This window comes from Anopheles arabiensis, chromosome 2 (assembly GCF_016920715.1).
Source record: "Anopheles arabiensis isolate DONGOLA chromosome 2, AaraD3, whole genome shotgun sequence".
NCBI classification, from domain to species: Eukaryota; Metazoa; Arthropoda; class Insecta; order Diptera; family Culicidae; genus Anopheles; species Anopheles arabiensis.
In genome coordinates this window covers 69,662,227-69,687,486 of record NC_053517.1, presented here as the reverse complement: position 1 = coordinate 69,687,486, position 25,260 = coordinate 69,662,227, and the positions used below count along the sequence as shown (strand labels likewise).

Below are 25,260 nucleotides of genomic sequence, written 5' to 3'. Positions count from 1 at the left end.
GTTTTTAGTTTCTCCACACGTTCTATAGTCACTTCGTGCCACTTTCAAAGTGACCCATTACTATTGATATTGATTACCGTTCTTAAATTTGTTTGATACTTGGTCCGTTTCATGTGATTATGCTATGAAGTCCTTTTCCGTTCTCTTCCTTTTCGCTCTGTGTCGATATGTTTTTTTTTTATGTTGCGTAGGATAATGTTCCCGTTTCGATAATAAATTCCATTTTCTCTTTGAAATGTAAAACACGACGTACGACGACTCTCTTCATCTCACCAACACCACCACTTTCAACTAATACTACTCAAACAATTTATTTGTATACCAAATTCCTGCTGTTTCGCAAACAAAATATCCAATTCATTCAATCTTTCCATCAATTGCACCTCCTCCTTGTGCTGCTGCTGCTGTTGCAGTGCTCTGTGAAACAATTAAAAATCCTTTTCCTTCGTTCTACGCATTTCCTATGATACTATCGTGTGGTACTTTCTCCTGGTCTGGCTCATTTGCACGGCACTGCTCCTATGTGTTCGTTAGGTTATGCTGTTTATGCACTTCACCCCTTCCCCCTCGCCAAACCATTCCCCGCTGCTGAACTCTGTCGATCCCTGCCCATCAGTGGTGATGTTGATGTTCCTTAAACAATTTCCTACGTTTCCGGCTTTTGAAGCGAGAGAGAACATTTCAATCCAATCCACCCACCCGAAGTCAGTGAACATCCCAAAGCTGCAAATACCTTGAATTCAGTGATCTATGTTCTCCTTTCCTCCTTGACGAGAAACCCATATCATGATCCAATACCATTGTCATTGTATTGCTACAATAACTGCCCCACTAATACGAGACTAGAGTATCTTGTGTAATATGTGTGTATACAAAACTATATGTCAACTATATAGCGCAGGTGGTGGAGGTGCTTCGTTAATGTGATTATGTTCTTTAAACAAATTTGTCTGACATTTTTGTACATTAGTGTTTTGGTCATTTGAATAACTTGTGCATATGATTTTCATAGCACAGTTGTGAAACTCAATGTCGATCCCTGCCCTTATCTATATGTATGTTTTTCTAACTGTTTTACTTTAAAATTGGATTTTTAAATAAAACAATATGACTATATTTCATTGTCTGAACTGCGCTTATTAATACGAGAAGTTGCAGTTAAGTACGCATTATTTTATTAATTTGGCTCGTGAATGAAACCGTTCTCAATATTTTCTGATATTTTATGTATACCGCAATTACCACCCCAGATAATGTTTTGAATCGTTCTACATTGAACTTATTACGGAGAAAAAATTAGTCTCATTAAAAATATAGAATGTGTGATTACGTTTATATCCTTTTGGTCGCCTACGCTCAGTAACGTTATATTATTCAGTAAGTACTTTCCACAGCAAGGCATTGCAAGTGGCCATTTTCCTTTTTTCTTAAAACAACAACGACGATTCCACATTAGATCAGGGCTCGTATTTATTTTTCACCTTTTTCCTACAACTCATGGTATTTTTCTCAAAATTTAAAGGATGTTTGGAAACATTACTTTATAAACTTTATATACGCATTAAAAGATACTAGATGAAGCAATCGTCTTAGTGGGACATATACACCAGTCTCTCCTTAACACAGCCCTAATACAACCCTCCGTTACTAACTACCCAATAATAGTGATCGCATTGTGCATTACAAATGCATCCTTAGTTTACGCAGAACCACTCCTAAAATCCTACCGGAACAAAACCAGCCCACCTTCCTTAAACAATCATTCTATTTTCCGCTGTCCTGGTTTCATAATTTCTGTACACCTTTCACAATCTTTATCTGTGTCTCTGTCAATAAACTTCCGCCGCCCAATTATCCTTCCGTCCGTCCGTCCGTCCGTCCGTCTGTCCGATAGCCGCCTCTAAATATCCTTTACACGTTTCTTTTCTACTCTTTCTCTCTCTCTCTATCTCTGTCTGTCTCTCTCTCTCTCTCTCTTCTCAAACCTAACAAACTTCCTCCTTATCCTCCCACAGCGTCGAGCTTCAGAAGGCGAATTTAGGTGACGAAGCGGGGGCAGCTGCTGCCGCCGCTGCCGCGGCTGCTACAGCACAGGTGGCCGGTGCACAGCCGGCCACGGCCGGTATCGTACCGCCATCGGCAGCGGCCACGCTTACCGCGGCGGCATCCGCAGCTGCAGCTGCGGCCGCAAACTCGGGAGTTACCGGTGCGGGTGCGACCGGTGCAAACGCGGCCGCAGCTGCTGCGGCGGTATCTAACCCACTGGCTACGGCCATCCCGCTGGCACAGTTGCTAGCCAAACCGGGTACGCTTAATGCGCTGAACAGTCTGTCGGCCCTCGGTAGCTTGACCGATCTGCTTGGCAATCTGTCCAGCGGGGCCGCCGCGGTAGCACCGATCCAGACGACCGGTGTAAATCGGCCCAAGACTACGCGTATGCGCTCTCCCAACACCAACAACAGCATGAACGGTGACAGCAGTAAGAAAAGCGAACGTAATAAGTTCAACCCTTACTAGAGCTAGTGTGTCGTCCTGGGGGAGGGAAAGAGCAAATCAGAGATATCGGTGCAAAGCGCACTTACAGCGGGACGACGAAGCTGGTAAATAGCCGTTAGGGCACATTAGAGCAGGGCAAAGGTGGTCTCATAAGGCAAATAAGACAATGTAACGACAGAATTTACACATTTTCATAAGCATGTTGAAGAAAGCGTGAGTATAAAAGGATGAAAGGAGTGGTTCGGTGACAGCAAGAGGTAAGCAGTAACTAGAATGCTCGTACTAACTCATTATTAAAAGTTAGATAAGAACACTTCGGTAGGTAGGTCAACACTTCCGGGGGTTCAGCTACTACTTAAGATTCAATATTTAGAGTCGTACACTGTAGTACTAGTGTAAGTGACTGAGTTGGTATAAGCGTAGGGATGGATTTGATTGAAGTTTAAGCGAAAGGCATACACAAAATCGCTGTATGCATACAACTACATGGATTGATTTTAATGTTTTGTCGAATAAGTTTTAGGAATGCTTCTCTATGCCAAGCATGTAGTTTATTGCAGTAAAACTCATTTTATACAGACCAAACGTGCGTATGCATGCAGTGTTGAAATCGGTCGGCCACAAAAAACACCGTAAGGATGTATTATTCATTATGAAGTATATGGAACTTTCGAGCAGAATGGAATGAAAACAAATAACTGTTACAAATATTATGTTTGCCGTTTTAATTTTCCTTATTTAATTTTACGGAAAAATCACTGCCCCTGACCGTGACCATAAAGCAAAAATCGAATAGACGCTGCTTTTTTTCAAATCCGTGAAATTATCAAACAAAATGCAATTGTTTACTTAGAAATCTTCAGTTGATTATTTTTAAACATTTGTCAAGTAAACCAAACGGGATAATGTTCGATTAATTGAAAAATATTAAAAGAATGCTGTCGTTTCATAATTGTACCAGTTCTGTTATATGGGTGTCTGTTGGTTAAGGGAATATGGCAAATGCTGTAAGGAGATTTTTTCAATTCAAAATTATGAACAAGAAAATAGATACACAATCATACAATAGCAAAGTAATGGGTAGAACTTTAATTGAGTTCGAGAACGAACTTTGCTAGCATGTTCTTCTTCCATTCCCCCGTCACGATCGTTAATCGTCGATACCTTCAGTGCTGTTTGCGTAACTGTTGTTATCTGTCCACGGTGCCATTGCCGACCTGGAGAAGGTGGATACATGAAGAAACAGATATGTGAGAGACAAAAATACTTTCCCTAACAAGCAGAATTGTTGTACTGCTTTCTGCTGCTACCACCCCAGTTAGACTATGATGATGAGGTTTTATTTTTAGACATTAATTCGACAAGGACTTTAAAGCGCGTTTCTCTTTGCAATACTCTTCACAATGCTGTGCCACGCACCATCCTGGCAAATCCAATTTCAGCCAACGGCGGGGCGCTCATTGCGATATATTCTTTCATTATGTTATACATGTGTGCGGGCTGTTCGGTTTTCCAACTGGAAATCATGAACAAACAGCATCGGTTCATATACATAGTTGAAAGCAGTACAAAGGATGTCCTAACATTAGACGAAAGAGTGTATAATAGAGCCCCTTCTGTTCAGGCGCTCTTGATAATGCGCAATTGCATCATTTGTTCACCGCTGCGCTGCAAAGTCAGTTCTCAAAATCCAGCCCCTAGCGTGTATACAGAACTGATTTTGCGATGGATTAATTTTAACCCATTTGCAAATTTGTCATTAGTTTTTTGTGTGTTTTGTTTTAATGCTACATTAGTGCGTCTTCTTTTGCCATGATGCAGCTGCACGCGCTATAAATAAGCAGCTGCACGTTGTTCAAATTCAGCTGTTTGGTGGGGCAATTCCAAGAAATGCTTTGAAAGAGCGGACGCTCCTGCGTCCGTAATTACGTTTAATCCCAGATATTAGCGACGAAAAAGAAGATGAGATGCTATGCTCTGCGATGGATAGATATGCAGACCGACAGATAGAAGATAGTACGCTAACCCGCAAGCCTTGAGGAGCAGATTTTGTGTGTCTGTGTCTTTACATGTGAATAGACTCTGCGCTGTCAACCGCTCTCTATTTCCAACTAATGAATTCTATTGCCTACCTCTTACACTGTAAGATGGGAAAATGGGAAACTCCGCGCAAACTGCAGTGATGTATCGTACTTTCGTACCTCTGTCGCCACAGAAAGGCGGCTTCTACTACGAATGCTACGAAATGATTCGAATTTTAATTTCAAATTACATTGGCTATTTTTAGTGGTGTTAGTTTTGCGTTTGTTACTGTGCGCCTGCCACACATAGTATAATGTACCTCCGGGGGTCATACGAGTCGTACGCAATCAGTCAGTCTGTCAAACCGTGCAGGAGACGGTCTGCTGGTCCCTTGCAATGTTGTTTGTAGAGGGCCGGACAGAAAATGGCACATGAGGAGCATGAGGTGCCACCATGCAACCGTCAGTCATACCTTGATCGCATAGGAATTAGCCGATGCATTGCCGGATTTGGAAAACAGACGCCTATTTTGGGACCGCCCGTTCGCAGTAAGTCGCAAATTTATTCGCAGTTTGAACGGTCTTTGCCTTTTCTGGATAATTATATCCTAAGTTATTTGCAGCCCTTTGGAATTTGGACGCAATTCGCTGCGTTGCATTTCACCGGGGCCATTCCTATCATTGATCCTATCAATGATTCAGGTTTGCTAAGAAAGGTCGGTAAATTCCAATTAGTTCAGCTAGTTGTATACTGATCGTGTTAAATTTCTTCTTGTAAACGCGTCGTCCAAAAATTAAGCTATTTGGAAGAGATGTTTGAAGAATCTCTTGTGCTCAGAAATTAAAGAATGTTGTGAAATAATTTGATTGGTCAATTTTCTTCTATAGTTGCGTCTAGGCTCTCAGCTTTTAAAAACGGTTGTAAAACAAAATTTTAAAATAGAAACTAGACTTTTTTTTATCTTATGCAAGGTTAAAATATCCCTTGCCGCTGGCCCCGTATATTATTGTTTTTGTCTACTTGGTTGCTCTAATAGGCTAGGCGCCCTTGTTACGCCTCGGGGACGATTTTATCTGCAAATTGTAAGCTACAATTTAAAAAGAAAACATCAAAAATACTACGAAGGGGCGTAAAAGGTACACCAAATGCAAGCGTAGTACAAATAAATTTACTGATAAAACAGTAAATAAAAAACGGCATGCCCACAACCATACTAATCGCATTAAGCATAATCTTACATGCAGGGAGTTTAACTGACATCCGTTAAGAAGTGCAACGCTCGATTTTGTTTTATTTGTTAACAGTTTCAGTTGCATATGGCAGACATACACTGATGTCTAATGATTGGCTAGTAACACACGGTGAAAACAGTGCAGCAAAACCGATAATATTCACTTAATTATACAGGCACAGGCGTAGCCAACAATATTTTAAAGTTGTTAAGTAACGTAGGAAAGCAGTATGGCACCTTATTTGTGTGGAAGGATGTTTTTTTAAACTATGCAGTACTTTACTTTATTTCTCCACATTAAGAGATATGCGAAGGATATCAGAATGGTTAGAATAAACTGATGACAGCAACATCCATTGTAGATGATAAGAATATGTGCTCATGGCTACAATATTATACTGGAGACTATTGATTCACAGATCACTCAATTTTTACCTCTATACAAACCATATTAATGAATATAACAACCACTCACTTACATTTAATGTGTATCTTTTCAATATCTAAGCCCCTTTGAAAGTTCATTGAATGTTAGAAATCCTCCAACGTAGCGGGTGAAAGCCCTTAGCGCAGGAGTGAACAAACAGCCGAGAACAAAAACAGAAAACAAAACAATACACATTTACATATTATACTTTCACAAGCCAAAAAAGTATATCACATCCAACCTTGACATTTAGCCTATATAGTACATGTATTACACAGCAGTTGTTGATTGGATTCGTTCTGAAAGAGAGATGAAAACTGAAGGAGAACCAAAAAGAGAGAAAAATCCCAGCATAGACAGGCGCGTAGAAGCAATTATTCACCACATCCTTACAATACACATACTTACCTGTAGCTCACTGCAAAGAACATACAGTTTAAGAAACGTTTAAAGCTACCCCCATTATAAAGACTCTTCCAACCACAGTATGTGTAATTGAAGAAAAATGCAAGTCAAGAAAAGAAAAATTCAAAGCGAATAAAGGAATAGATTTTGAGTTAAGACGAACAAAACTACTAGTTAACGCGTGTTTTTTTTTCTTCCTAGAAATAGGTATTGCTTTTTTGTGCTCTTGTACATAAAGCTTCTGGTTTACTAGCAAACGTAAACGATGTGTTAGGGAAAGATGTTTTTTCCAAACACTAAACAGAATTGATTGTTTCATGAAAGCTCTCTATTTAGAACTACGCTTACGTTTGATAGTGATCTTGTGAGTTAACAAAACGAAACATTTAATAGGAAAAGCGGGAACGAAAGATTAGTTTACTACTAATGTAAATCCAATTTCAGCCTATTTTTCGTCATCCGTCGCGGGATCAGCGTGGGATTTACCATTTAAAAAAAAGCAATCACAAATTCGCCTTCTTCAACGAACAAATGGGAATATCCTACACGTCATCTCCTCATTCAGTCCACAATTCCGACCGTTCCGACCTTTCTTCTACACCACCACCAGTGTCACTTTTTATCAAACCTATTAATAAATGTCCAAAACCACCGAAAATCTACACACGTCCCTATCTATGCCCGATGTATGTGTGAAGTGTACCGTTTTGTGCGTGCGCCCGTACCATATCGGATTAATCCAACACCACATTCCACCACCACAAGACTGCATATAACTGCAACTGCCTGCGTCCTGAGCATAAACATATCAACCAATTAAAAATGCATCATCTTCCCGCATCCACAACTAATTACTATTATTTTATATACCAACAAGCTTTCAAGCACACAAATGCCACAAAAACAAAAGCTTCCTTATTCCTATCTCTAAACATTTGTAACATTAATCAAAATAACACCTCTTATCACCTCAATCAGTCGTCGCGTGTACGATTGGCTGTTGGTGTATCGCATCATATGCAGCATCAAGAAACGGTGGCAGATCAATCATTTATTTTTGAATATTTTTAACGAGTCCAAAAAAGGAATGTGATGGAATGGACATGGACTAGCTCGAAGCTAAACATTCCATTCCATTGCGGGTGTTTAGATACATCCATAACACGCAATCCATCAAAACACTCCATCTGTTGTGTGTCGCTCTGTGTATTGTTTTACGTTTGTTTGTTTGTTTTTTTTCTCTCTTCTGTTTCGTTTCTATATCCTTGCTACGTCAACCGACCACCTGCAGCATACATTCACCAACATGCGCTACTTCCGTCTGTGTTCCTGTCTAAATGGTGCTGGATCCCGAAAAACATGGTTTTCCAAGACTCCAACATCCATCATCTAATATATTCCCATCCTGCAAAATGGTGCATCATCTAACTTTGTTTTCCAGTTAAACCTTTAACCACCTTAAACAATATTCGAGGTTAAACAACACCTCTCCATGATCATGACCACCATCCATCCATCGTTGTTCTATTGTGCTTCGTACATGCATCACTAATATATCACAAGTTTTGAATCTCCGAAAATCAGCGACCCATGCACACGACGACACAAAGCATTGTCCCAGAAAATCAATTTCAATTACAATTATATTAAATTTGAAAATCAGTGCGAGTGATGAGTCGATTAAAATCCATAAACTAGAGAGCTCTGTTCGAGACTTATATAAACAAATGTTTCAGTTTGTCATTCACTTAAGTTAAAGTATACAATAAATAAATAAATGAATAAATAAATACTTAATAATTATTCTATAGAGCTACTAATTTAAGCACATTAGCTTCCTATTTGCCCAGATCATTAGAACTATTATTGGCTTCATAATTACCATCGCAATCGCCCGACGCACGAACGATGCCGTTCACTAACGCTCTGTGCATCCGTGTTTATTTGTTTTACCATCGTCAATGTGCCAAACAAACAATCCGTTTCCTCTTCCCATTTTTATAGCGTCAACCACCAACAACCACCACCACCACCCGTCCAACAAAATGCCACTGAATGTGTCAATAACCAAAACCAAACCACAAACCACCACCACGTCCACCACGTACGTCCAATTGCCCAAATATCACCGTCCAACTAAATCAAAGCCATGCGTTAAAAACCAGTTCAATCAAACCCCTCTCAAAGTTTTCATGAACCGTTCCCTCTGGTAAGAAATTACTTATTGCAAATACTTTTGTTTTTCTTTCTCTAAACGATTTCCTTTCATTGTTGCGACGTATTTTAGAACTTTCTTTTACATTTTACCGCTAATGTTATGTATTTTTACATTTAATCTTTTGCTTTTTAACAAACCCCATCACTACTAGATAGAGCTCGGTAACGTTATTTATCTTCATCTGTTTTTTTATTCCACTACTAGTTCTCGTTATCTCTCCTCTCCTTTCCTTATTATTTTTACGAACTATGACCACATGTTAGTTGCTTCCCATGATGTTTTCCTGTTCCTAGATTTATTTGTCCCAAATCCTGTACCAATATATCTTACTTAGTTTTCCTGATCCTGTTTCGTGCCAACGGCAAGTAATTACCACCGACAAGTTTCACCATCAACACCTCAAACAACAAAATTCTACCTCTTCTGTCTGCTAATCTGCAGTTAGTCAGTCGGTCGTCGTCGTCATACCATTTTTCTAGTGTGTGTTTGTGTGTGTATGTGTGTGTGCGTTTCGTGTTCGTGTTTTTCTTTCCCATTACCTTGTTCCGATATTTATCTAGGTTGCACGTCCTTTAGGGATGTGTGCGTTTTTCCTATATTTCGTTCAATTGTATTGACAACCCTACCGACATTCAATCTCACTATCTTGCTATTTTTCCCTGTTTTTTTTTTATCCGTTTCTATTCAACCTGCTCTTCACGTTCCAATAGTTGTTTGTTTTATGATTACGTTCTTTTCTTTCTTTTATTTTAATATCGTTTTATATTGATTTTCTTTTGAATGAAATCTTTATAAGCGCTTACAAACCACACGTAAAAGTTGTTTGAGAGCAGTTTGGAGCAGATTTTTTACAGACACAAAACCCATGTATCCTCGTGGTATTCACACGATTGCAACATAACACAATACATATATTGACACATAATTTGCTCAAAGCTATCGCTGCTAATTGTTTTGTTTGCAACTTGATATAAATAGTTGCAAAAGTTCTGCCCATTCAAGCTACATTAGTAAATAACTCAAAAGCTACTATTTCCCTAGTTGATATATTCGTTGTGCTTTTGGCGTATAGTCCAATTTTCTTCCGTTTTGATATTCACCGTTGCTCTAGTCAGTAGACAAACGTTATTGTTGATAGTCAAAACAAGCTTGAAAAGCAAAAGAGAGTCTGTTGTGTTTGATTGATTATGCATTAGACGTTTCGCTCTATAATCCCACCGGTTCGATATATTTGAGTACTCTGCCAATCAATACTACAAGAACCATTATTGTCACATAACATGGACCTACACTAATAAAACACCGTACATAATTTCACGTATTAGTTTGAACATTTTTGTATTTTTTTTACATCGAGTGATCAGTCCTGTACAAGCGCAACTAGTGAAATATTTAAATTATACGAATAACAATATAAAAATATATATCATTTTTTCTCTTTTTCTCTTTCTCTCTCTCTCTCTCTTTCTCTCTTTCTCTGTCTCTCTTTCTATTCTTTCTATTTTCTCTTTTTATCCCAATTTATTCCCGTTTATTCCTTTTGCTCCAATACGTGCACCTCATGTTTATGCTGCTTTTGAAATTATCGATTACCTGTCTGATTTGATTTCAATTATCATGCTACGATCACTTGAAACAAAATATATACCTGAAATCATTTGATATTACAAAACTGTCACTCTAATCGTAAACCAAACATTCATATGTTCACACACAAACACACACATATATACATACATACATCCATGAAAAACCACGTTTAAACGCAAACGCCTATTTTCTCGCAAACGCTACGTAAACTCCCGCAAAAAAAACCTTTACTTTCAGAATTTCGATGGAAACTGCCGGAATGCCAATCCCGGGCTATCACTACATCACCCCGAATCACATCGTGAAAGCGCCGATCCATTAAAACTTTCGCTCTCTTCTCCCTCTCAGCTTTAGAAGTGGTGATGGTGGTAGCAATGGCAGCGCCAACAGCAGTATCCTCCGACCGATGGCAACCTCCACGATGGCAGCGGCGGCCAGCGTGCGGAATGGCAACGCAGTAGCAGCGGCAGCGGCAGCAGCAGCTGCAGCAGCGGCCGCCTCCGGACCGGGCAATGCAGCCGGCATGGGCTACAACGGGATGACACCAGCGGTCGGGACCGTTGCCTTTCCCTTTCTACGCTACGGCTTGAACCTGGACCGGAAGTAATCGGACACTCACTACTACCATCGAGGGGGTTTATAAAGCGGAAGAAAGTGTAAACCAGTACAACATCACTCTACAACAAAACTGCAATGATCATCACCATCGGATAATGTAATGCGACGGGCAAAATAGGAGTAATTAGATCTTCATATTAAAAATGAAAAAGACAAGAGAAAAAGAATAATATCTCCTGTTTTGATGCGCACTAGCGTTCGATTAACGTTATGTGGTAAAAAAAGAACTGGCATGCAAAGGAACTCTTTTTTTTTCGTTGAACGTAAATAATCGCCACTGGGAGGATGACTGTTGTGCACGGGGTTGCAAGCAGAAGGGAGCCACACAGAGAGCAAAAATTCACATTACACAATTATTATGTAGTTCAATTATCTTTAGAATGTCGAAATACTAAAATTGATTTATATATCGCTAGGTTCAAGTACTGTACTGTCCTTTTATAATTGTAATGTTTTTTTCTCTCCGTATTTTGTTGATTGTTTTAACACAACCTAGCTCGTCCTCCGAATTGTAGCAGTAGCAAGCTGCAGACCAGGGAGAGTGTTGAATAGCAGGATTTGAAAATAATCGTTGCGGCAGTAGTAGATGCAGTAGTAACTTAGAAAAGGAGGAAGAACTAAGCGAAAACATACACACACACATAAGGACAGTCTGTAAAGCATAAATGATTCCAAAAGATTTGATGGAACAATTGCCGCGATGCTTTAACACAACTCTCTACTTTTCGGGCGCTCATTGCAGTAGAATGAGGGTTGTATTGATTAATAGAGTAACTAGCAAATAGCTTTCTTGTTTTTTTTGTTTTGTTGCTTTTAGAAAAGCATTTAGAAAAGGCAAAACCTCACAAACTCTGTGCAGTATCCATGAATGGCATAAAAGCGTATGTAGAGGTTATTGAAAACGATCAACAAAGGTTGACTCGAATCGAGTGAAATGCAAACAACTTAAAAAGAGCATAATTTGCATCTGTTTGTTTGACAGAAATGCAAGAAACATGTGAAAACGGTAAAAAAACAGGGGAAGGAAAAATAACCGATAGTAAAAATGTATACGATGATGATTACTCTGGAACGTAAAAATCTCCTAATACGTGAAAAACACTCACACAGTTGTAAAAAGGGATGAAAAAGAACATCAAAATATAAAACCCTTACAAAAGGAAGCAAACGTGGACACTGCAAGATGAAGATTAAAACCCATATCGTGTTAAGACATTTAGCAAAACAACAACAAAAACATATCGTGTGCAATTTTCATGCTGAAAGCAACCTGTTGAGGGAAAATTACAAACCTGTTTCGTTTATCTTCCCCATACTTCTTTCGGAACAAATGGACATCGGCATCATAAACAACCACACACATACACACATACACGGAAGCTCCATATCGAATACATATTAGAAATGATTGGAAATATGTGTAGCAAGGAAACTCGTTTTTGAGACTGGAATATGACGCAAAAATGTGTTTTCTTATACAAAGCACGACAAACAAAAAGCTAGTACAACTAAGTAACTTAGTTTTTAAAACAATTTTTGAATTAGGATACGGTTTGGTTTTAGTTTTCGGTTTGCTTTGGTGATTTTTATTTGTTATATTTTATGTACTACGAGGTAGAAGAAACTAAAAAAACAAGCAAACTCTTAGCGTTAAACGTGTAAGACAAAAAGACATTTGTAATGTTCAAAGATTGTTAAAGTTTTATCGGTAATGATGTTGCGCGACGCATTGGGCACTGGGAGTTAAAGGTGCGGAGTGTGTCGCGTAATGCTAAATTAATACTTCAGAGCCATTACAAACAAACACATTATTGTACTGAAATAAGCTCGGCGCTATTTCACCTTACTTTCATACCAAAATGCTCTCTTACGTTGGTTGAACTGCGCTCTGGAAGATTTGAGTTGCGAGCGCGTTTCAAGTAAATGGGGACCCAGGGTGAATGTTTCCAACTTAACTTTGTTCACATTTTGTCTGACTATTCTTAATTCGGTTTGCTCCAAACCTGGGTACATATTGCAAACGAGTACAGTGTGCAGTACGCGGTGTTGGTGGTGGCTGAATCTTTCTAAATGGCTGGGGTCGACACTACACTGAAGCAAAGTATTTTGGATGTTATAATGGGGCTTTACGCTGAAAATTTAAAATACTTAAGTGAAACGTAAGTGCCAAAAATAAGTAAAAATAAATAGGAAATAGCCAGAGATAGAAAAACAAATGTGAGATAATAGCAGGGTGTTTGACGAATAAGGAAGGAATAATGGATTACAGCGTTTGACTGAAACTCCTTCGGCTTATGATCTATTCTTGCCCTTGATATGCCCCACCCAGTTAATTCCTTAGCAAAAATCCAACTGAAAGCGCGTGCGTGTAAACAAAGCCTGCAGATGGTTGACGTATTTTCCAAAACAAATTCAGTAGTATATCGGCAGAAATGTTAGGCTCAATGTGGAATGACATGTTATTGGTTGAACAATTAGTGTAGTCATAATTACGTATGCATTCGAATTGGACAATTTATCTTAAGGCAACATGATTTAATAATGAAAAGACATGATCGTTTAACTGTTTGGTGAGCTTTGTGTTTTTATTTTCTTTTCTTTCGCTATCATTAGCTAATGCTTCTATCTTACATCCAAGATGAACCCCAAATGATAGACTGGGGTTTTCATACACTAGCAACAAAAAGTCACATTTTCTTAAGATCTGTAGGACGGAAGCGGGCCCGTTTGTAGAAGCAGATGGCTGTAAAAAAAACCTGCACGCAAAAATGCCACAATGCAAAAAAGCTAATGCAGTAGAAGGATAGACAGAAAGAAAGAGAGCGATGGAAACGGCATTAAACCGTTACAAACAATCAATCAGGGCCGGAACCTGTCGAATTTTCGATGTCTGGAAAACAGGGTCAAAATTACGGTGTTACTCATACTCTTGATGTGTCTGTACCTGCGTGGTGTGCGGACAAGCAACACTGTTATCATAGAAATAACGTGACAATGCAACTAACCCCTGACTATCGAGTGTAGGTGGTGTGCATGTGCACTCACGCAAACACAGAAATCACTGACGAGAAAAAAAATGCATATTTAATATTAGTGTTGGAATAGATTAAAATTATTAAAAAAAAAAAACAAATTATACTAATGTGTTTGCACGCACTTTATCATCCCCCTTTTTCTTCCCGATAAATGGCTCAAGAGTAGTGAACGAATTTATTTAATGTTGTAATCTTAAACAAAACAAACACACTAGAAGTCTTATGCCTTGTAATAACCATTTATATAATCATATACATATATAAATATATATATTATATTTAGAAATGGGCTCAATTCACACAGGGAGGCGCTGACATGATTTGACACACACACACAATTCTTCAGCCGCATAAACGCCTACGGCTCTCATATTCACGTTTATCAATTTAAATTTAAATGCCCCCCTTTAGTACGCCAAACTAAAGCGATCGTTTTTATAAACCTCTGTACACAAACACACATTCATACACCACACATACACACACACAAATACACACATACAAAATGAAGCAACAATAATAAAACTTTACACGTAAAACAAATCAAACCATGCCACTATATCATATCATTATATCCGGGCTTTCGAAGAGTTTCTCTTCCCTCACCCTTTTCTAGTATGTATATTGTTTTTCTCGTAGCAGGCTCCTGGCTTTTATATTTTGCTTTACCACATATCAATGAAATATGACGATATATCACTATACAAATGAATAAAATTAGTTTTAGATTTTCTTTATCATGATAGTTTCCTACGCAGACGATGTGAGACGGGGCAATGTGGAAAGTTAAAGCATTTTCAACGTGTTTATTTCGTGTTAATTTTGTAAGTAAAATCCGTAGGGTCCTGTTACTCGACCATGTGTTTTTGTTCCTACAAAACTTTTTTTTTGCAATTCTTTAATAACTAAATCTCTTCACTCTTAACTAACAATATCGATGTACGTTCTTGTATAACATGCACTGAGCGTCTTTATGTTTGCTTACTTTCCTTAAATAACATTAGTTAGTCTGGAGGCGTATGATCACGTTATATTAGCATTCTGTTTTCGCGATCGCAGTGGAAATCTCAATATAATCCGACCGAAAGAATCTAATCGAAAAGCAATATACAAGAAAATGGAATACTACTCAGTTTCTATGATGTTATTATTTTTTTTTACATACCAGACAGACACGCACGCCGACTAATTGCGAAAATAAAGTACACAAAAGCAAACAAATAAGGAGAAAGCAATCTGTTGTTTAATATGCACCAGTTTTATATCCACTTATAACAAGGAGAAAAGAGTTCACATGCACTCAAGCGACCAAACTGGTTTGGTAAACACTTTCAAACTATCATTTGTAAAGTGTTGAAACAAAGCAAATCACTTTCAAGATCACACTTCTAGCAAGTAAAAGCACACGAAGCACACGAGAGCATAATGCTAAAACAGTTACAGTTGAAAGCCATACGGTCGGAAAATCACAAAACACATCGGGGACAGCTGCACATCGGGGGTAAGTGGCACCAATCATGTCAATCAATATTAAGAGCTTTACTTCCTTCGCATCGGAATGGAAGGACGTGACTTTGAAACAATAGTGCGGTAGATGAGGCATGAGATAAGAGAACAAAGATCATCATTAAAATGGATCAAATGCATAGTGATCAGAGACGATGCGCACGGGAAAAAACACACAGCGTTGCACTCAGACATTGTACGTCCTTATGTGGTTTATGTACCCACAGGAGCACAATTCGGAGACGGCATGCTTACAAATGCTACTGTACTGGTACAACATCAAAATGCTTATTCGCATTTCAAACCATAGTAGTAGCTGAGCAGCATAGTTGTAGTGAGAAGGAAAAGAAAATTAAATTGTATAACTTAAAGCAATAGTTTATGCGATTGCCAGAAGGGTAAGGAATCTAATAATATACACATAGACACAGAAATAAAAAAAAACTGCAGCCGTTTTTCATATCGATTTCACGTTTTTTAAGATCACAATCGTTGATAGGTGTACGTACTTGTGTGTAGGTGTGTCTGTGAGTTTATGTGCGTGTCTTCACTGTAGTAATAGTTCAATTACAATTAAATGCTAGCCAATTTCGTAACAAATTTCACGCACGGAATGCAGTTAGAAGACACACAAGACACAAACCAAACAAAAAAAAAACTGAGGGGAAATGACAGTAACAATCTCAATGTTAATATTATTGAACGTTAATAACGATAAAATGACAAGGGTCGTGTTCAGGCTGCGTAAGTTTGTGCAACATCTCATTAGAGTGTAAGATGTACGTAGGAATTAGGAAGAGAACATTAAACAACTAAACAATATAAAGAGATCACTATCAAATTGAAAGCTAATGGTTGACTGGCGTTAGCGTGTTGATAGAGAAGTAGTAGTAACAGAAAAACAGAAAAAAGAGAAACAAACAAACATAAAGTAAAGTAAAGTAGCTCAACAAACACAAAACAACAGGATGAGAAAAATACAAACATAAGTAGACTAGTGTGTTTGTACGTGTGCTCGTGGGAGAATGAGGACACACCATAAGGCAACAATAAAGTGTTAAAATAATCGACTAAGGGATCAATAACCAAAGAAAATTCATTAAAAAATCATCAATCATACTTGCATACACTGTTATACACAACGGACTACGGACAAAATACTGGAAGCAGTACGAAGAAGAAAGAATTACTTATGACGTTAGCGATAACAAATCTTGATTTTAAATTATTTTATTTGACAATCTCTGAAATGCTAAAAGGACGGCATTTTCTTGCTTTTTAGTTAGTTTTTTCGTCTTCCTCTTATCTTTTCTTTGATTGACTCTTTGTTTTATCTATTATTAAACTACTTTCTGGAAATACTTTTTTTTACAGAATAAGCTATTTTTTCAAAATTTATTTACTAAACAGTAATAAAGACGTTCTAACAAATAACTAAAAGCTCAGATTTATTTATTAACTGTTGTATTAAAAAAAGGAAACAAAAAGTAACACACCGACACAAAAAGAAGCAAACAAAAACAAAACAGCACTCTGTTGCAAAAAGGGGAGAAAACACTAACAAAGACAAACAGGCAGGATGATGATTATAAGTGATATATGTGATGAATTTTTACATTGATTTCGTTTTTTCACTAAAAACGCATAAAGGGCTGTGATTTTAGTGGTAGATGTAAAAGAGAAAAACAAACAAACAAAAGCAAATTAAGATGAAAACACGAAAACACACGAGGAAAGCATTATTTCGTAACGTAAAATGTCAGCAGAAAGCTTTGCGGAACTGATCGTTGTTTGAATATCACTCCTCCTGTGCATGCTTTGTACGGATGTGCAGGAGCAGTGAGCAGCGGGCTGATGAGATATTGTTGATTGAGATTATGGAAATGATGGTGATTAGCGAAGAGGAAAAGTACAATGCAAACAAAAAAAAAAGAATGTAATTGAATCAAGAAGGGCAGGACCTTATAAACACATCCACATAGTATGGTATCCACCAATAATACACACATGCACACACACACACATGCGGACAAACATCACGATAGAAGAGTTATTTTCAATACATTGGTAAGTGTTCATTCGATGTTTACAATTTGTGAACTATTTTTAGTGAACACGTTAAAACTTTCACAATTGAAATTCTAAATTAGACCATAAAACAAACGTATTAAAAACTCAACCCATTGCATACTTCCAATTGTTTTCCTAAATAAAGCATGTTTTATCCTAACATGCTTTTTTTATTGTAGCTTGTGTGTATTTTGTTAACACAATGTCCAAATCATTCTATTTTATTGCTTTTAACCAATTCGAGAAACTGTTTTAAATTAAAAACAGAACAAGTATTATTTTTAACATAATTGGCCATCCTAATTATTAAGTCAATAAGCCACTACCGTCGCCACTAATCTTCCATCACCTGGCTGAGTCATTGGTCGTTGTCTGCAGACAGAACCTTTTCCGTTTCAAATACGAATCATGAAAAAAAAGCAAACAACTCTTCCATCGTTTCCATCGCCTTCCAACAGGCTACCATTGGCTGACACGCAGACACGCAGACGTACACTTACAACACCACCCACTGACACCTTTTACACTCCAGTTAAGGCAAACAACACCTACTGTATACAGTAAAAGATGAAAAAAAACATACAAAGAACGCTAAACCTACCAACATCTTGCTCGTATACAACAACATCCACCACCAGACGCGAGCATAATATCTAAACCACGTCCCTTTATGTGTAAACATTATATACTACGCTAGGAAAGCAGTTTTGATTTCATATCATTTGAAAGATTTATGTTTTCATTACTGTTTCACAATACATGGGTTTTCAGGAGTTTTCATACTTGTGGGATGCTTTCATGATTTACTTTCTTACAGGAAACTAACGTTATATGCAAGGATTTGGATCAAATAGCATCTTATTTGAATCTAAAAGGAATTTTCAAGGAGCCTGTGCAAAAAAGGTTTGCCATAGAGTCCAATTCCCATCTTACAAAGCTCATTTCCCACAAAAAAGATTCAAGAACGTAGCCCACAGCTATGAGAACCCCTGAAAACCCCTGTAATAGTAATTCAACTTAATATGGCTTCAGAATTCTGCTGAAAATATAGAATGCTGAAATAAAGAAAAACCAAAAACCAATGTAACTGTTTCACATATACATAAAGACCAATAACTAAAATTAAAAAAAAAACCAAACATCATCCCTTTTTGTAAGAGATTTAACTGCAATTAGAACGTAGGCTTAGATCATCTTGTTGTCGGACTTCCTGCGCTATAGAACGTATCCTGCTATCTATCCCTAAACTGACCAGCTTGACTTGATCACTTAATACCTACTCTAGCCTAGCCACGCCAAGCTAAGCCAAAACGTTGCCAAAACTCCCTTCAAAGGGGAGATTTATTGGATTTAAACAGTCATTCCAACCTACTTTTCGATTAGTTATTAGTGTGGCCTCCTTGGGGCAGCAAGCTCAACCACAAATAACACACAGGAGCGTCACGAGAATGTCTCAAAAAATGTGCCAAATTTACTCTTGTTTTGTAAATTGTTTGAGAGCTAACTCACAGATTGACCACAGAGGCCATGATCGACCGGAAAAGTGTAACAATACAAAGGTTTTAGCAGAAAGTAAAGCAGTTTGGCAGTATAACGCAGAGAAAAAGAAAATCAGCATAAACAAAGAAAAGGAAGGGTTATTGATTGTTCGTTTCATTTCTATCCACTAGCAATCACCTCCATTATACTTTGTAGTCATGTAAGCAAGCAAATACACATACGAATGCAAAAGATATGGAAAGTTTATATAAAAAAGACACACGCAATCGATAGAGCCAGCAACCATGATGTAAAACTAGTAAAACTAGCCTCAAAAAGATCCCTGAGAAAGTTTTATATTATTCGAAAAGTATCGTTCTTCTTCCAACTGCGTGTGAACGACTTTGAACAAAATGAAAGACCCCAATCTTGATCCTCAAGCAATGCCTACTCTGACCATCTCGTTCAGTATAGAGCGATCTATATTCGCAAGCTGGCACTGCTCGCTCTGCTCCCCACACGAATAATACAACACAAAATATCATCGTCCTCATGCTCTTGTACGAATGATCGTGTTGTTGTTTTTTTCTTTGACTTGTCTTAGCTGTATTTGATCAGTTGAGGACAATCATGTTCCTTTATTATACCTACATCATAACACGAAATGTCAAAATATGATAAGATCGTTATATTGGTTAGGTAATAAGTGTTTAACATTTTAAGTGTCTTTTGAAGTGTGTTCTGCGCACCTGATGCGTTTTTATTTGTTTATGTTTGTTTTAAGCTGGTTTTGGTCAGACACTTTAATAGTAATATTATTATTCTATCAACAAATATTCTGCCATTAATTTCACATTGTGTACTACTTTGCATAAATAAAACCGTTAAGAAAAAAAATGTAAAGTTTTTCTTTTGTGTTTATTTTCTTTATTTACAATTTTTTTGTTAAGTTTCAAACTACCATAACTTCTCTAACTCCAATCTCTAATTTAAGATCGTTCAGATTTAACTTTCCAGTCCTGTTGCCGCAGGATAGGCAGTTTGTTTGTGTGTTGATCGTACAAACTGCCATGATCACATGATAATGTAAGCGACATATAACGAGGTTTCATCATGTTAAGCAATTGTGTATCAATAATGAAAGCATTTTACACATTTTTTTTTTCTTGTTTGCTGCTTTCTTTTTGAAAAGATCAGCAAAATACTCGATCTGATTGTTTGTTTTTTTATATTGTAGAAATGTGTTATTCTCCTTCCAAGAGTGCAAAAACAATGCAAACCTCTTCGAAAGCAAAGAGAAAATTAAATTTTGGTACATTTTTACTTAAGTATAATTTCCCATGTATAAAAAAAAGAAAAGCAAAACCCAATCCCGACAAAAGAAATCCATGAAATGAAAACCAAGGAAACAGCGTATATACATATATACAAAAGAAGAAACATAATTAAAACAAAATAAAAAAAGCAGACAAAGATTGGAAAGAAATATTTTGTGTCAATGTCGATACATATTGATTGAGTCTTGACATAATTTACATACAACAACAGCTGATAAAGGGAGTAAAAAAAGAGAAAAAGAAGCTTTACATTTAATTGAACTGTTTTATACTTATCATATACAGTTTAGGACAATTGACAGAAGAAAGGAGGAAGGAACATGAATTCATAATAGGGGAGAAAGAGGTTAGTTTCTGTGTGTTTGAGCGTACATGATAAGAAAGTGCCGGAGAGGCGTGAGGTTTAGCAAACAAAATGATAAATAAAATATATAGAAATTGAATATATACACATATACAAATCAATAAGAAAACAAAAATATATATATGCAATTCATGCAACAACATAGACCTGAAGTAGCTGCTCAGCAGATGGATGAATGGAATGGAAACCCAACGTAACGTCGTGGTGCAGAGCAAATGGGGCGCCTGTCATGGGGCGCAGAAGGAAAGCAAATGGTTTAGAAAAGGATCGATAATAAAATCCTAGTTCAGGATAGTGTGCAGGAAAAAGGAACAAAACAAAACGCGTACGTAAGAGAACCGGGGTACAGCAAGCTAATCGTATGTGCAGCCAAATGTATGCTGCAAACCTACAGATAAACAATAAAATGAAGTTAAGCTGTAGGAAACATTTGCCACACGCAACCATCAATTGAAACATTAGAAAGGATCGTTAAAAATCAGCTCGAAATAAACGGTAGCAGCTGGGTGGAATAGTGTGTTAAAGCAGTGTGTAGAGTTGATAAACGAGCAAACAAAGGATGCTGCAACTAAAGCGTGGGTAGTAGTTTTTTTATATACACACACACACACACACACACACACACCGCTGTACTTAACAAACTGAATATTCCGATATCTGCAGTGAAACAGAAAAAGATCTAATGTTTTGTGTCGAGCAAAGCAGCAGGTTGGTTCAGCAAAGATGGAAGTAGGAAAATGTAATTTTACGACTGTTAATTTGCATGTATATCATCATCGTGTACCACAGAACCGTACACAACCCTAATCTCCCAATTGCTCCGTGCAAGCATGCTGATAGAACATCGCAATGGTTTAAAAGAATATATATTGTTTAACCAAACAAACAAAAAACAATACATAAACTCTATGTATTTGCGTATAAAACATAACAAAAGTGCACAGGAGTGTGCGAAGCAAAGTGCAGAATAAAACCCAAAAGACAAACGGACGGACGGAAGGACGGACGGGACGTACGGACGATAATAGAAACCAAAAACCAAAAAACAAAAATAAACCGGAATACAGGAATTTTTCAACGTGAAAGTTGTGCCAAGTTTTGCCCAGTTTTTTCTATTCGCCGTAGTAACGCGGGAGAGATAAAAGCGATAAAAAAGAACACGCAAGTAACGATATTCAATATTATTAATCCATGTATAACCGTTGTGAACCCCTTTTGCATCGTAATAAGCTCTAACTATAAACAAAAGAAAAGCTAACATATCTATTATTGTCAAACAACCGCAAAATCCTATACAACAAATACAGTTATGTGTAATCCCAGCAACTGAAATGAAAATTTAAATACATTACCCACTGGTGGGAAGAGTTTATGCCAACAAGCGAGTGACAGTTTATGAAGAATGATCACGCGTATTTCTTTATATGATGAAGCCGATCCGAGGAATACATGATTGTGGCAGAGAAATCTTGCTAAAATAATTCCAACCAATTTACGTGTCTCATTATTCGCAAATCTTTATGACCGTGTGCCCCCCCAGTAAACACGGCAGAAACGTACATACGTAATAATGTTTCCGAAAGTAAATACTTTCCTCCGCACCTTACTCAACACCGATGTATTGTTACAAATAGGTGCACACTTTAATGCATAGTGCACTTTGCAATCACTCATTATTCCATCATAAATCCATCTCACTTTATTGTGCTAAAAACAAAACAAAAGGAAAACCAGTCAAAACGTTCTACATGTGCTTTCACAAACGAGATTACGCGAGATAGGAGTATGGAAGAAAGGTCTCTTATATTGTGCTATTTTTTCTAAAATAAAGGTGTTGCTTTTTGACACTTTATGCATCCACCACCAACAAAAAATAAACCACGAAAAGAGGGCACACAATTTGCTAGCAATTGTTGCAATTTATTCTCACCACCTGCACCTTGAGAGAGCACCGTTTCCTTTTTATCGCCGTGTTGAGGCAATAACAGGAACTATATAAAAGAGCTGAAAACTGTTGTTTTATATACACAACAGCAAAAAATCCTGAAAAGTGTATAAAACTGGGGTAAAGCTAGACCCCAGCCCTTCGCATTTCCACTTTTGTGTGATAATGTGGTAAGGGACCCCTTTTTCTTGTGAATGTTATTTACCTTCCTATTAAATTAAATGGTAAGAAACTATTTGTGCAACGGCTCTTTTTAAACATTTCTTCCTCATCCGATTTAAAACTCGCATTTGAAGCATTAAAAATTCTCCCATTAAAATTGAATCGTAAAAATGGAACACAAAGCAAGAAACAAAACATGATACAAAAACACCGTTCAGCAGCATCCCAGATGTTAATTGTTGGGTTTCGCTTGTTTCGATTGGTTTGGTAGTACGCTGACAGTGTGAAAAGCCCGCAAACCAGTGCAAGTGTGGTGCAAATATTAGGACAATGTTGGAATGGCAAACAAAACCGATAGCATGTAGGCTTAAAGTAGAGAGAGTGTAATTCGTGCATAAATTTGTTGCAAAGAGAAAGAAAATGAAAAAGAAAGAGAGAGAGAGAGAGAGAGAATGAAGAAAAAACAGGAAAGTAACAAATTAAACATCCGTAGACTACACTGCAACCGAAGCAAAGATGGCAAATGATAAACCTTAGTGTCTCGTAACAAGAAATTAGGAATGCATGGCAATCATACAAATAGAGCTTCTTTTTTAAAACAAAACAAAAAATAAATAAACATGTTGCAACCAATCACGACGAGCGCGAGCGAACCAGCTTCAAGAATAGTGAAATTAATACTCTTACATGCACGTGCACGTGGGGGCAAGTTGTGTTGCGGCAGTCAGCAACGGAAAGCAACGCGTAGTACAGTGAAGTCCGTAGTGTGCTAGTAAGTAACTGCGGCAACCACACATGCGCAGTAGATACGCAAGTAGACCTAGAGCTGTGGCAGCCAATCAGTAGTTGTGAAGGGGATGGTTACTTCGATTGAATGTGACAGCCTGCAGTAGAACAGTAGAAGTGAAATATCGTTCTACAAGAACCAACCACGTGTGAACAATTGCAGAGGGGTTTGTAAACACTATCATGACTAAATAACCAAAATCATGATAAACACATTTCCAATCATATTTTGTATCTCGTTGGGAAATCATTTCGGTACATTGAAGAAAGAACTAGGAAAATAAAACATACGAACAAAAAAAAACAAAGAAAACTAGTGAAAGCTTGTACTCGTTCGTGTTATATTAAGTTAGAAAAAAAGAAACATACATACAAAAAACAATATAGTGAAAACAACCGCTAGGTATGTTACATTACCCAAACTAGATTCAAGAGCATTCACAGTAAAGGCGCCGAACCGTATCGGCGCTTAACAGAACTGGCGTTTGCAATTAATAACGGAAGCAGCACATGTTTATATGAAATATATTTATATTTTATATACAGAAACAATATTTGCCAAAAAAAAAACCATTCAAGCAAGCATCGGGAGCCGTTTTTTTAACGTGCCGAATGCGAAGAATGCCACTTTGGTAGAGGTGTGATGGGGTGTGAGGGTTGATCGTTGAAGACTACTTACTACTACTGAACAGTAGCAGGCTGGTATGCCGATGGCAAAAAAAAAACAGAAGATAAATAACTTATCTAGTACATTACATGCAAGGGGAATGACTTTTGTACAACATGGTGCAACATTCTTGCCAAATTGCCGAAACGATAGCAAACATGACGAGTAGAGAAGTAGTGAAGAAGAAAAAGAACAAAAAAATAAAATAGACAAATCATTGTGTATCGTTAAGTTACGTTCAAAATGCAGAAACTAAACGGAAAGAAGACAGAAAGGATACATTAATTCATCATCTAATGAAGAACACATACAGAACTATGGAAAACGCACTTAATAAAGGAAGGAAACAACAAAACCAAAACCAAACAGCAAACATTGTTGTTAGTTGTGATCATCCGAAATGTGACATGTTAAGGACGGAGGACATTGTCCGTAGTGTAATTTTTATTGGGTGTATAATTTATGGTGGGTGGGTGGGTATAATTTATGTGTCAAAATTATTGATAGTTGGTGTCTCATCAAGCTTCCATCAGGCTATTTGTTGCAATTGATGGACGTTTATCAACATTTCAAGCCGTATACAAAGTAGGCCGTTTAGTGTTGTTGTCGGACAAATCGTCATTCATACAAAGCGCTGGGCAACATTTCTCCGCATCTTCGAATCTCTATCCATCATTGGGTAAAATAATACAGCCGTACCGGTGAACTCGTTTCACACACAAAATTGAGTAATAGTGGTAATAGTTTTGTCGCCGAAATTTTCTGAAATTCTCGAACTCATTTGTTGCTTTCAAACGATATAGAAATATGTTTAAAAAAAACTATAATTTTACTGGAATCCATTTTAATCTGTTGGTGTATTCAGTAATCTAAGATAAGTAAGATAGGAAAGGTGAACATCC

General features: G+C 37.5%; 1 protein-coding gene across 12 annotated transcripts in view; it reads left to right on the top strand.

The window, feature by feature from the left end:
- LOC120893722 (poly(rC)-binding protein 3) overlaps positions 1 to 23,998 on the top strand; it is a 134,237-nt gene extending 110,239 nt beyond the window's left edge. For 7 of the 12 annotated variants that reach the window (XM_040295778.1, XM_040295781.1, XM_040295777.1 and 4 more), the window contains one exon: positions 2,016 to 6,754. In XM_040295778.1, coding sequence (XP_040151712.1) covers positions 2,016 to 2,517 — 502 coding nt within the window. In that variant the 3' untranslated portion in view covers positions 2,518 to 6,754. Of the gene's footprint in view, positions 1 to 2,015; positions 6,755 to 7,872; positions 8,385 to 8,585; positions 8,791 to 10,626 lie in introns of those variants that run through there. The other 5 variants (XR_005738150.1, XR_005738149.1, XM_040295785.1 and 2 more) reach the window with 5 other exon arrangements.
- The last annotated feature ends 1,262 nt before the right edge of the window (positions 23,999 to 25,260 follow it).